Source organism: Toxorhynchites rutilus, chromosome 1 (assembly GCF_029784135.1).
Source record: "Toxorhynchites rutilus septentrionalis strain SRP chromosome 1, ASM2978413v1, whole genome shotgun sequence".
NCBI lineage: Eukaryota > Metazoa > Arthropoda > Insecta > Diptera > Culicidae > Toxorhynchites > Toxorhynchites rutilus.
Genome location: NC_073744.1, coordinates 171367172 through 171381151, shown reverse-complemented (window position 1 = coordinate 171381151; position 13980 = coordinate 171367172). Strand labels below are relative to the sequence as shown.

Below are 13980 nucleotides of genomic sequence, written 5' to 3'. Positions count from 1 at the left end.
GGATTTCCTGATGTGTTCGACGACAAGGAGTGTGAAAGGGGACCTTGTTTATCAAATTACATGACAAAACTGGAGCAAAATCTGTCTGAAAGGACGTGGTTATCGAAAGAGAAAGACGGTGAAGAGAATCGATCAAAGAAGATAGACCCTTTTGACATGTTGATCTAAAAATGATAAGTCAATTTTTGCGATGCAAATTATTCGTACATATTACGCGATAAGATTGGTAAAAAGTGTCAAACCGGTTAATATTAGCCGCCGGTTTAACTTTGGTTTAACATATACACTAAACATGGTTGAAAATAAATCAGAACAATATACTTATATTGTTGCTACATTTTTTAAAAATTACTTTTATCTGTTACTTTTCACTAGTAAAAAATGAATAAAACTATTCATATATCACGTTGGTAAAGTTAAGTTTTCCATCTGCAAGCAGTCGACATAACCGACAGATACCGAAAATTCCATCCTTTCCACATCGACGCGACTCTAGTTCTTATAGAAAAAAAAACAGGAAGTGGGTTATATCTATGGTATAACCGCAAGGGTGACGTAGGACTATCGTTGATTTAGAGATCATTTGTTTGAAGTTGAATCTGAATTCATTCTGAATGAATGAATATTTGGGGGGCTTCGAAAACGAGAGTGTTACGTTGGATGCACAAGGTTTTATGCATCCAATATTGGATACGGAAATATTGTACTGATGGGGAAGAATAATCTTCAGAAGCTATTCTGTTAATTGCGATTGATTGAAAAATCACAAAACCAAATGTATTTGGTCAGTGTTACATGGATAGAAAACATTAAAATAAACTCTTTCACATGAATGTAATTTTGAATTCCCAGAGGAACTGGCAGATTATGTTCAGTAACGATTGGATATTTCCACATTATCCTCGATACTGGAAGCCCACCAGTGGTTAATGCTAACTCGATAACCATCTGTTAATAGCACTTGATTGAAACATATTTGGTCACAGTGTTACATGGATAGAAAACATTCAAATAAACTTTTTCACATGAATGTATTTTAAATTCCCAGAGGAACTGGCAGATTATTTTCCGGATCTTTCTCGATGCTGAATGGCATCCAAACGGAAAGAATTCCGCGCGTGTATGTGTGTGTGTAGCGGCTGCTTCGAGATCTTCCCGGGGAACAGTTTGTGGCATCACTCTCCTCCTGATGGATTCCCTTCTGGCCTAAGGTGCACAAACAGGCTCTTGGTGACACCGTTCATCCGCGCTTTCATGATAAATGAAGAGCTTAACCACAACAGCGACAACATGCTCCAATCGCTGTTCAATTAGAACTGAGTGGATTTCCGAGCGACGCTCGCTTATATACCGATTGGTGATTTCAATAGCCTGTTTTGAAAGCAATTTTAAGACTATTGAAACAAGTTTTTGGATCAGAAAGTAACAAGTATAGAACGCGTAGACATTTTATCTATCGAATGAAGTGTATATCATACCATTTCGTTCAGTTGTTTAGGAGCTATTAACGCTCAAAATCTCGGTCTCTGGCGTAACGCTTTCGTTTTCGAAACTTTGATTTTACACCCCGGTATAGAAATGAAAGACGTAGTCCTACGTCAAAATCTCTCCTCCACCACGAAGTAATCGATGATACCATCCTGAGGCGAGAACGAGTGGCAAAATTCGTCCTCGTCAAACGCCGGCGTCAGATTGAATCCCGCGAGGTAGCGCTCCAACAATCGATGTCCCTTTCAAATCCACTTCCCGTTGTTCCGTGAGAGATGACAAAGTTCAACCTGCAACCATTTGATCATTACGCTAGTCTGTGAAAAATGTCTCAAGCAAACAAGCAAAATCGAATTTACCTCAACCAGCTTCTTTGGGTTCACAGAGCGATGCCAGTAGCGACAAGAAGCGACCGATTTTGGCAGCACAACATCAGCCGTGTAGATCGCTTGAAAGTTCTCAGTAAAATTCATCCTTCTGGTAATCTCTCGAATGTTGAAGACACACGTTTAGAGCGCATTTTTTATTGCGCACAAACAATATTTTCAACAAACACATTCTCTTCGCAGTTTGCCGATTCCTCCAACATCAGCACCACAAAGGATGATTCCAGCTATCGAAAGGGAGAAGCCTCATCACCATTACATCACCGGTCCAAACTACTGCATATCGTTGGTTACCAGCAAAGTGTGATCGTGACAAAATGAATGGACGTAGATTTCCTGTAAAAAAAACTGGTAGTATTTACCAAAAAATTCGTTATATTTACTAATTATTTCTCTCAGTGTAATGGGTGAAATGGAAATTTAGGCACTGAACAAGTAGGAAAAAATGCAAGATTTGGAACGCTTATAACTCGAGCATTTCTCAATAGATCGCAAAGGTGTTTGCATCAATTGATGAGAAATATATCTATCATAACGAATAACATTTCATTTTTCTTGAGATAAATAATTGAATAATTGTGAAATATCAAGCATTGTCCAAATGCACTATGTGCACTGAGAGAAATAATTAGTAAATATAACGAATTTTTGGTAAATACTACCAATCTATAGTCATTTTCGACCGTACTAATAAACACATATGTCAAGCAGAACAATGATTCGGAAGCCCAATATCGGCTACATTTTCTCGCCGAAAATGCACGTATCAGAATTATATCCTTATTATACCTCCGTATTGCCTTATAGGAACAATGAAAATGGTTAATACGCGCTTTTCTCACCAATTTTCAGATATGACAATATCCAAGCTTACTAATGTTATCGAGTAAAATATACTAATCTCTGGTAGGGATGCGGGTTTGTTGACAATATGTACAAAAAATTTGTACATTCTACTAATTTTGCATTACCAAATGTATTTAGTAGTTTTCGACCGAGGATTTTTCTAAGGGTGCCCATTTTTGATTGGTCTATTTAGTGCTCCTCAAATCGTACCGACCAAAACGGGCAACCAGAGCAGCAGCGAAATACAATGGAGCACGATTGGAAAGGAAAAAGAAAAAAAATAACGAAACATTGGTCGCAGTCTCACACATGCGTAATTCTCGAGCCAGCCAGGCAGCTTAAAAATCCCCGCTCCGCTGCCGTAACGATCCAACACATTCGTTTTTTGACCGTCGTCGCGATGTCATTCGGTGCAAATAACTCGAAACAACTGCCTTTCTCAAGGCAAATCAGTGCTTATTCAAAGTGTTAACTCGTTTTATTCACCCTGTGTGAATAATGAGGCCCACAGCGTGATTGCCGATAACTCGCATGGAAAAGGAAGTCAAAATTAACACCCCTACTATTATCCTGACCATCAATGGTACATCAGTACCAGATTATATTAAAATCGGACCCCTGCGCATCAGGATACGAATGTACATTCCGGATCCCATGCAATGCTATAAATGTTTTGCATACGGGCACACCAAATTGCGTTGCTAAAATGAACTGCCCAAGTGTCGCAATTGTTCAGAGGAACACAGCTTGGATGGTATTTGTGATGCAGATCCATTTTGCATACATTGCAACGACAAGCATAGTTCAACAAGTCGAACTTGTCCCAAATACGTGATGGAGAAGGAGATCGTCCGTCTTCACTTCACTAAAGGAATCTCGTACCAAGAAGCAACAAAACAACTGAAGGCAGGAGCTGGATCCTATGCGGCCGTTAGCCAAATTCAACAACGTTTGGTTACAGCTCGTGAAAGTTCACCCGAATCGGAACAGTTAAAACAAAAAGACGAACTCATAAAGCAGCTTAACCATTCCCACTAACAACTATCCCTTCCATGATAAACGCTAGGGAACCACGCTATAGAGGCGACCCTTCTGGCCTTCGGGCGGTGAATATCATACTAACATTCCTTTCCTTCCCCTGGTGACTGTAAGGACGTGGCCGGCGTCGTTATTGACCATTTAAAGCTCGAATCACCGAAAATTGCACAACGAGAATGATTTGCTAGTCTGAAGCGTCATTCTGTGTGTTCTTTGTGCAATTTGGTTGGTTCATGTCATTCACGGAGAGCAACTACGAATTGTACAGTCTACCCAAGCTCAAGCTCAAGCTCAAAGACGAACTCGTAAAGCAGCTTACCGAAACCATCGCCGCACTTTCAAAACGAGTGGAAGAGCTGGAGGAGAAAAAGACCAAAAAAGTTAGGAAACGCAACAAACAGCAACCCCAGACAGACATGGAAACCGGCAGCGAGATGAAAACCGACACAATCAACGAACAAGGCAATACTGGAAAGATCAGCGAAACTTTGAAGATGGGCGAGTCTAACACCCAGGTAAGTGGGAACCCTTCAAAGCCGAACGTTCTTAAGGCACAAAAAAGGCAAAATTCTACTGAAATTTCATACCCAACAAAGAAAATCCCCGAAATAATTAGTAATTCCCAACACATCCCTGGCCACTCAATCCCTCCTCCTACTCCAAGTCATTCAATTCCTTCCCAACGCTCTCTTGACTCCCCCCGTAATTTAACCAAAAATGGCCAACAACACAGCACCAAGAAATAACACAGCCAACCATAACCAGTCTCATTTTCAAACTCTTGCTATGCAATGGAATATTGGGTCTAAGAGGAAGGCTTTCCGAGTTACAAATTTTGATAAAGCAACACAATCCAATAGCAATAGCCCTCCAGGAAACCATGATCCCAGAATCCCTCATCCCCCTGAATTTCGTCAAAGATTATGATATTTACATTAAAGAAAATACTGATAATCCGCAAAAACTAGGCATAGGTCTAGCAATCAAATCTAATATTCCCCTCCATCGAATCAACCTCTCTCCCTCTTCTCCTGCAATAGCTTTGGTGATTGATTTCCCTATCAAAATTATACTCCTATCCATATATATTCCTCATTCACAATCCAATCCCACACTAAAATCCAGCCTCAATCAGATTTTGAATAGATTTTCATCGCCTGTTCTGCTTATGGGTGATTTCAATAGCCATTCAACTCTTTGGGGTGATTCCTCCACTGACCATCGTGGCATTTTATTAGAACAATTCATCGACGAGAATGGCCTTAATTTGCTCAATAATGGAGATCATACTAGGGTTTGTTTTTCTTCTGTTAAATCATCTGCTATTGATCTGTCCATCTCCTCGCACAACCTCTCCTCCCAGTTGTCCTGGAAGGTCCTTGATGATAGCTGCGGTAGTGATCACTTCCCTATTATCATCTCTCTGAACCGAGCAACTCCAATCAACACTTGCCGTCCCAGATGGAACTATGACCGGGCCGATTGGCATGATTACCAGAAAGAAGTCTTTGACTATTTTACCTGTACACCGCCATCTACTCCTGAGGCTTTCGTGAAATCACTTTTTGATATCGGGAAAAATCACATTCCTCGAACTAGCGGTTCACCTGGTAAAAAAACAGTTCCATGGTGGGGACCCGAAGTGCGGGCAGTTATAAAACTGCGTCGCAAAAAGCTTCGAGCTCTTCAGAGATTGGCACAAGAAGATCGAGTAAACTCAACAGCTTATTCAGAGTTTAAAGCTGCTAGAAATGCAGCCAGAAGTATAATTAATTCGTCAAGCCAAACAGGACAGCTGGGAGAAATTCATCTCCGCCATCGGCCCTGAAAGTACCTCAAAGGATATCTGGGACAAAATCAATCGTTTGAGTGGCAGCAAAAGTCGTCACTGTATCAAACTATCCATCAATAATGTTCTCACAGATAATCCATCCACCATTACTGAACATCTTGCAGATTATTTTTCACAAGCTTCATCTTCCTCCAATTACTCCCAACAGTTTTTATCCCACAAAATAAATTCAGAATCCTCCCCTCCTTCCTTTGGTACAGATCTTGACGCGGAGTATAATAAGGAGTTTGCATTTGAAGAGCTTGAATGGGCTCTTCGCGGAGTACATGGTTCATCCGCCGGTCCTGACGATGTTGGTTACCCTCTTCTCAAGAATCTTCCCCTAATCGGTAAAACCATTTTACTATCGCTCTTCAACAAAGTTTGGGACCAAGGAGAAATTCCTGTGGACTGGAAGGAAGGACTAATGGTTCCTCTCCCGAAGCACGGTAAAAATAAAATCTTTGCCGACAGTTATCGTCCAATCACTCTACTGTATAGGTAAGGTTCTTGAGAAGATGGTCAATAGGAGATTCATCACTATAATGGAGTCTCGTGGCCTACTCGACGATCGCCAGTTTGCCTTTCGCCCAAAAAAAAGTACAGACGATTATCTAACCGAACTTGAGGATCTCCTCGATTCCTACCTGGAAAGATGCATGCATGGTGACATTGTATCTCTTGACCTGTCAAAAGCATACGACCGTGCCTGGCGTTTCCCAATCCTCAAATCTCTCGAGGAATGGGGAATCAAAGGTCGCATGGGTCGTTACGTACAAAGTTTCTTTGATGATAGAAGATTCAGAGTCATAATCGGCAACTACCGTTCCGGGATTAGGATCCAGGAAAACGGTATTCCACAAGGGTCAATTATTTCTCCTACTTTATTTTTGATCTGTATGCAATCCCTGTTCGTTAATATTCCACCTGATGTTCATGTTTTGGTGTATGCAGATGATATTACTCTAATCTCCTTCAATCACTTCAAACCGATGGCCAGAAGAAACTTCAATCCGCCATCAACTCCGTTGCAGAATGGGCAGATAAAACAGGCTTCACAATTTCCCCAGAAAAATCCCAACTCCTACACATAAGCAACAATAGAAAAAAGATCAGCAAATTACCAAAACTTATACTTAATCAAACCACTATAGTAGAAGGTACATCTTTCAAGATCCTTGGGATTCATCTTGACCGAACGCTCAGCTTTAATCACCACATAGACTATGTACTTCGGTTAAACGCCTCCAAATAATCAGAACGATTGCATCTAGAGTTCCATGTGCTCATAGAACATCTATCATGCAAATCGTCAACTGCTGGCTTCTATCCAAAATGTTTTATGGCGCTGGCTTTTTCAGTAGAGGTAATAATGTTGATAAGAAGCTATGTCCGTTGTACAACAAAGTTTTCAGAACTGCTTCTGGAGTGTTCATAACAAGTCCTACCTCTGCAGTGATGGCCGAATGTGGCCAGCTACCGTTCAAGCATTATTTGACGGTCTTTGTGGTTACTAAGGCGTTGGCTTAGTCTCAAAGGTCGCGTTGATGTTCCCCTGGTACTGAGAGCTAACCAACTACTACACTCCTTGACCAACTTCAACCTTCCTTTCATAGCTACCTTACCTAGAACTAAAATTAGACCCTGGAACCAATCCCCTCCTAAAATAGCTCTTTCCCTACTGAACCACGTTAAAGTCGGAGATCCTCCATATAAAATCCAACAACATTTCCTCAAATTGTGTAGCGAGAGGTATGAAGGTTTTCATTGTATCTTCACTGATGGTTCCGTTGCCAACGACAAGGTTGGCTACGGAATTACTAGCGAAGGTACAAATATTTGTTCCTCCTTAGCATCATCCTGTTCGATATTCAGTGCGGAAGCCTACGCTCTTTTGAAAGCCTCCGCCCTTAACCCTCCCCAGTCTGGAAAACCAGTGATTATTTTCAGCGATTCAGCAAGATGTCTACAAGAGCTGAAATCCGCTTCTACCAAACACCCTTGGCTTCTTTCTACTGAGATATTCGCATTAGATAGAAATATCTCTTTTTGCTGGATTCCAGGTCACTCTGGAATTCTCGGTAATGAGGAAGCCGACAGACTGGCGGGTTTAGGTCGGAACTGTGAGATTGAGGCGGTTGCTGTGCCTTCTATGGATGCTATACGTTGGACCAAAAATGCCATAAGAGAATCATGGGACTCGGAATGGTTCAGCAGGCATAACACTGCCTTGCGGCGAATCAAACCAGTTACATCTAGTTGGCCTGATAATCCCGTTCCACAACATCGTCGAATCCTTTCCCGCCTCCGCATTGGACACACTAACCTAACCCATAGTTTCCTAATCACCAAACAAGATACCCCCAAAGGCATCATCTGTGGTGTAGCCCTATCCATTCCCCGCATACTAATAGAGTGCAAAGCCTACGATCATGAACGTTCGGCCAACGATTTAAACCACAACCTGGAGTTAGTACTTTCCCCATCTTTCGAGAATAAAGTGATCCGATTCATGAAAGAAACCGGCCTGTTCACCAAGATTTAAATTTTCTTACAGGGATGAATGACCTTTGGGTTAAAGTCCCTTCAAAAACAAGAACAGAACAGAACAGCCGTAACGATCATTCTCATCCAAACCGTACACCACATCGTTTCGCATCACATCAGATCAACAAACCAACGCAAGCAGCCATCTCTGGACATGGCAAAGGACGAAAAGTGAAGGGAAAGGCAAAATCCCGCTCGAACCGTGTTGGTGTGCAGTTCCCCGTAGGTGTATTCGCCAATTGCTCCGCAAGGGTAGCTAGGCCGAGCGCGTTAGGACCAGTGCACCAGTCCACCTAGCCGCCGTTATATAGTTTCGGCCGCCGAAGTGATCGAGTTGCTGCTCGCGACGATAAGAAAACCCGCATTCAGAACAGAACACATTCGGTTCGGTGGACATCAAGACAACAACAGGCAGTTGCGGCGAGTGGCGAGTGACAAACGCAATCGCAAAACGGCAGCAGGTAGCAGAAGAAAAAAAGTTTGTTCTTTATACAAACTGCTTTGGTGGCAAATCCAGAACAAGGCGGCATTGAGGGCGTTCGAAATGGTTTTTTTCAAAACCACGAGTACTAAGTTTTCTAAATTGGAACCATTCCATAAAACACGGCGCTTTTCAGGGCCATCAAACCTTCCAAAAAAAAGTTTACGAAATACAGTTCAATGCATTCTAAAATAATACCCAAAATAATAATAAAACACAAATTGATTTTTTTCATAATTTGTTTGCCAGGATATGATGAGTATGTGAATTTGGCAGTTGTTCTGAGCTTATTGATGGTTGGGGACTTTCCCGATTATTCAATTTTCACCAATTCTTAAGGTGGCCGTACACTGTTTGCTCGGAGGTCAAATATTTGATATTTTTTGACAGATAAGGTTTGATTTGATATTTGTACAAACACTATTTGGTTTGCCACTCTTCAATTTTCAACAGTAGTAAACAATATCAAACACCGAACATGGAAAAAATCAACTGAAATATTCAAGGTAACCTAACCATATACCGACAGGTTCGAAGAACAGACTGAAAAAATATTTTAGGCATCCAATAATTGAATATTTGCTTGTCGTGTTTTGTGTAGAATATATTTGATCAGTACACGTTGGACAAAATTTATCTGTCAAAAAGAGTCAAATATTTGGCTTCGGTCAAACAGTGTATGAGCACCCTTAAATTGCTTCCAGATTGAAAGTACAGTAATTTGCATTTAGTTCGATATTTAGCTAATTGGACGGACCTGTAACGCGACATATTTAGTTGGACATTTTTGTAAACATAGAGTTCGGGGTCCAAATTATGACCCCACATTGAAGGTCGACACTGTACCACTGTCATCGCAAATGTTCAATTACAGGTTAAAATCGCCTCCAATGCGACACTGAGTGGTGCTTCGGCACGTCGCATTAAATGTAATTTACTGTACAACATGTCACAAGCTGGATGGGAAGAGATTTTCCAACCTTGAAAGCTGTGGCGAGTGGCAAACACAATCGCTAAACAGGAAGGTTTAGCCGAACAAGATGAGGATATCGAGTGATAACAAAACAATAAACTCTTTAGATTAAAGATGATTTTGTGATCCTGAAAAGGACCCTTTTAAAGGGGTTTGCTTCCGAATCAGCAGTCGGAAAACGCTCTTTACTTGGAGCTGGTATACTTCGTCACCGCTTTGGTACTTTCGGAAACCGCATGCAAGTTCACCGGGCAGCTACAGACTGATTGTGATCTGAATCTCCCACGCCGTAATGGTTGACCGCTTATCGTAGTGGATCAGACGCGAGGTTTCCGCTACGATACGCTCAAAGATGCATTGACGAAGCTCATGACGCTCATCGCCTTCCATGAAAAACCGGTGTCGGAATGAAATTGCTTCAGCACCTTATGAACCTGCTTCAGCACCATATGATTCCTTCTCCTTCTTCTTGTCGGTTTCCGAGATATTCTTCTGCGCCGTGTCGAACTTTTTGGCGGCTTTTTCACTATTCCACTAGTCTTCGGTGCCTTAGTGTTTGTTAGAAGCAACTGCATGTGAATCCAACGAGCGAACAAATCGTAATGAATGTATTTTTTTGCCATCGCTGCCTTTTAACGCTCATTCGTTCGTCTCGTTGGACTCGCCCCTTTGGCTGAGTCTGCCGTTTTGTCTCTATCCTGTGAGCGTGTACCGCTAAAGTACAACACGCGCGCTGATAACCAGCTATGCATTCCACATTCTTTGTGTGGACACCGACTGGACAACATCGTTGCTGGACGAGCTGGACGGCGAGGGATCGAGTGCCTTTCTCAAGGCAATGGGGGCGGAGGTGTAATGCAGGAGTTAGAGTAGAGTTTTAAGGGCCTTTCTCAAGGCTAGAGACGAATGAACTGAAAAGTTTAAAGTCTCTATAACACAAAACCACCACCACCACCTATGCATTCCCTATCACCGCCATCATTTTGATTGTGCGATATGAACATTTAATAAGTACAAAGCCTTCAGAAAAAAATCAAAAATCAACTAAAAAATAGTAAGTGAAAATTGTCAATGTGTGTAAAAAATATATATTTAACAAAAGCTGTCCCCTTTGTATAGTCCTACGTCACTCCGGTTATGTCCCCAACATTACCCGCCCGTCTTTTTTTATTTTCTTATTTTGTAACTGTCAGTTCCAGTGACCAACGCGTGATTTCTTGTTCGTCCTATCTAATATTATAATAAATAAGTTTCTTGTTTAGATAAGTTTGATTTTTCAAATAAAAACTAAGTTTTATGAGGGTTGACACTCTAGTAACCCGCCCCGGGTGTCACCCGGTCACGCTACGCTATTGCCACAGCTGAGACCATATTCGACAATTTTCAGTCAGCAGTAGGAACAAAAACTAGTGCGACATCTTCTCAATCTAGATTCTATTGGAAGTCCATGACGGAAGTCAGAAAATTGGCCTTCGAACTGGCGAAAAAATAGACTGAATTAAGTGCGATTCACATACAACATACACGTCACGTTCACGTCCCGTCACGTCACGATACGTCAATGATTCTACAATGCAATTCTCATGAAAACATTCACATACACCAGCAACGTAACGACCCGTCAGCATACGTTCAACGAAAACGACCGGTAGGGTTTGTAGAAAAGAATAATTGACGGAGACGGACGGCTCGTTTGGTTTTTGTCTGGGCTTTGTGTCTCGGCTTTTGTTTTGATTTGGTTGTACAGTAATTTACATCTACATCGACATTAAGCTAATTGAACAGATCTGTGAAGCAACACGTTTAGTTAGACATTTTTACCTCTAGTTGGACATTTTTGTAAACATTGAGCCAACTTGGAAGTCTCCTGTGTTTTGTTTGTAAACAAAACACAATACGCTTGTGCCCAAGCTCGCTCGAAAACAAGATCAGTCTGTCTCTTTCACACTTCAAGGAAAAAATTCCCCTTCTGCTTTCTTCCGTACTGTTTTCATATACCGCTCCCCTATCCAACTTAGTGACGAAACGGCCTCACCTAGTACCATAGACCCGTCTTGGTATGTATACAGGCGCCTTGTTTATACCGTTAACTTTTCATTTACCACAATGATTAAAATTGTAATTAGAATTATATGCAGTACTAAAAAAGAAGAATTAAAGAAAAAAAAAATCCTGATTGGTGGAGAAATTCTCCGATTTTCAATGAGCGTGGGACTTATTCCGTTTACACTTCACGGTGAGAACGAAATGAACTTCGTTTTATGAATTAGAGAAACGTCAAACGATAATAATTCTCAAACCCCTTTAAAAAGGAAATTATGAACGAAAATTAACTTCTCCTACCAGAATAATGTTCAATGTGAATGGAAAACTTTGTTTTTAAATGTGATAGAATAATCTTAATAGGTCCAACTATTTTTGGATATTTAGAAATTCATAAACAACCATTCGATTTAATTATATTAAACAAGCCAGAAACGACTTCTACATCGCCACATAAACTGACTATAGTAATTTCATTCTTATTCCGAACATGCCAATTAATCACCAAGCAAAAACTGTAACGCTTCGATGCCAACTGAGCTCACACAAGCCGTAGCACTCAAATCATTCAAGCTGATAGATCCTGCTGGTGTGTTTGTACCGAGGTCACCGCCACTGGATGTTCGCGTTGTGGTACTGGCGGATGCTGCTGCTTTACCCTTGGTTCCCTTCGCGCGGTGCTTCTTGGCTAAAACCGTCGCGGATTCCGATCCGACACCTTCAATCGTCTTCATCGCATTGTCCATAGCCGTCGGCACCCGTCGAAAGTCGAAATCCTGGTCCACTCTCGCCACAATGTTCAGCCGATGCTCTTCGCTCGTAACGTAAAGATCTTCGGGTTTGTGGTGAACATTGTGCACATCGAATGCTCGTTTCGTGTAGAACACCGAATCGCAAGTGCTACATTTGAGCAGATCTTCCGGGATCGCACAGCGCTCCTCGTACGAGTGATGCATATCGATATGCTTAAGCAAGTTGAACTTGAGCATATACTCACATCCGCAGAGATGACAGTAGTAAATGGAAATGATTTCCCCGGCTCGGTTGAGGCGGACCTTTTTCGATGGCGGAGGGAAGAAAGGGTGTGCCATCATACGATTCTCCAGGTTGTGGGCGGTTTTGACGTGTAGCTCGAGAGCATCCCGTGAAAGGAACGCAATGCTACAAAATTCACAAGTGAAGTCCAAACTGGACACCTAAAATGGAATTTATAATCGTGTTGAAAAAGACGTATTACTGAACAGTGGACTATTTAGGCTACCTTCGCTTTCTTAACGTTTTTATGCTCCAGACTCTGGTGTTGATCAAGAGCTACCTTAAGTGGGAACAATTTGCCGCATAAAGTGCAGAAATAATTTTTACTCTCGTGACTATGCTTCCGATATTTGTGTTCAATCGCTCGTGACATTGAAATGAACGTTTCGGGACACCATTCACACTCAATAAGCATTATGGCACTTTCCTGTTTTAAATTTGTTGTTTCTTCTATCTTTTTGCTTTGCTGAGATTCTGTCCCATGTTTTAAAATGTGTGTCTCCAGTTCCTTTTTACTTTTGAACTTCCCACTACAGAATATGCATGTAAACAGTTGATCTTTAGCTACTTCGGGTTTGTGGATTTTATTCAGTTCCTGCGTAGGTTTAATTTTCGGCGGGACTTTTAGAGGCCCTTTGAGTTTCACTTTTTTAAGTATCCGTTTCTCACCATTTTGTTCCAATATTATGGATTTTATAGAGGACTTTGGCTGTTTTCCGCAAGAACCTGTCGAGGCGACAGGTTTTTGGTTCGCAGACGCATATGCGAATTTTTTCGTTGATTGAGCCATCTTCATTAAAATTTTGAAACAGCGCAAATCGTTATCAAACTAACTATATATAATTCATATTATTTTTTCTGTTTTGTTTATATTTTTCCTCTATGTAGTTTATGACATACGCAATGTCAAATTATTTGATAGGAGCACAGGGGTGCTCATCGATGTTGAGCGGAAGTTATAGCATATCGGTGAGGCGAAAACGATGGGGTTACAACCCAGTCTACTTTGTTGTGTCAGGTTGGTCCCAACAAATGGTGTCGACAACGATACCGATATCGTGCCATTTTGCAATGATTTTGTCGACCTATCCTTCGTATTTGACAACCAATTATGGGCCAACACTGTGCCAATCTGGCACCGCGTCGACCGACCGAAAAACTACTCCACTCTATTATGGTTTTATTTTGTTTTTCATGATAATGAGAATAAAAAGTGATGAAAAAAAATGGACCGTTGATAGGAATTATTTATTTCTTTATAAATATAAACAAATATATTACACATTACACTTAATTGTATATGATATTGTAT

At 41.2% G+C, this 13980-nt stretch overlaps 1 protein-coding gene across 1 annotated transcript; it reads right to left on the bottom strand.

Annotated features, from left to right (window-relative positions):
• Positions 1-12005: 12005 nt before the first annotated feature.
• Positions 12006-13559, bottom strand: LOC129778405 (putative zinc finger protein C09F5.3). Its single transcript, XM_055785289.1, has 2 exons — positions 12895-13559; positions 12006-12829 (listed from the first exon to the last, which is right to left on the bottom strand). The coding sequence occupies exons 1-2, from the start codon at positions 13462-13464 to the stop codon at positions 12131-12133; spliced, it is 1269 nt and encodes a 422-aa protein (XP_055641264.1). The 5' UTR covers positions 13465-13559; the 3' UTR covers positions 12006-12130.
• Between the last annotated feature and the right edge of the window lie 421 nt (positions 13560-13980).

Bases quoted from the DNA above. Each gene is read 5' to 3' on its own strand.
- LOC129778405 (XM_055785289.1), bottom strand. From the start codon at position 13,464: ATGAAGATGGCTCAATCAACGAAAAAATTCGCATATGCGTCTGCGAAC. The intron at 12,830-12,894 runs GTAGCCTAAATA...ATTCCATTTTAG, and splicing joins AAAACGTTAAGAAAGCGAAG to GTGTCCAGTTTGGACTTCAC.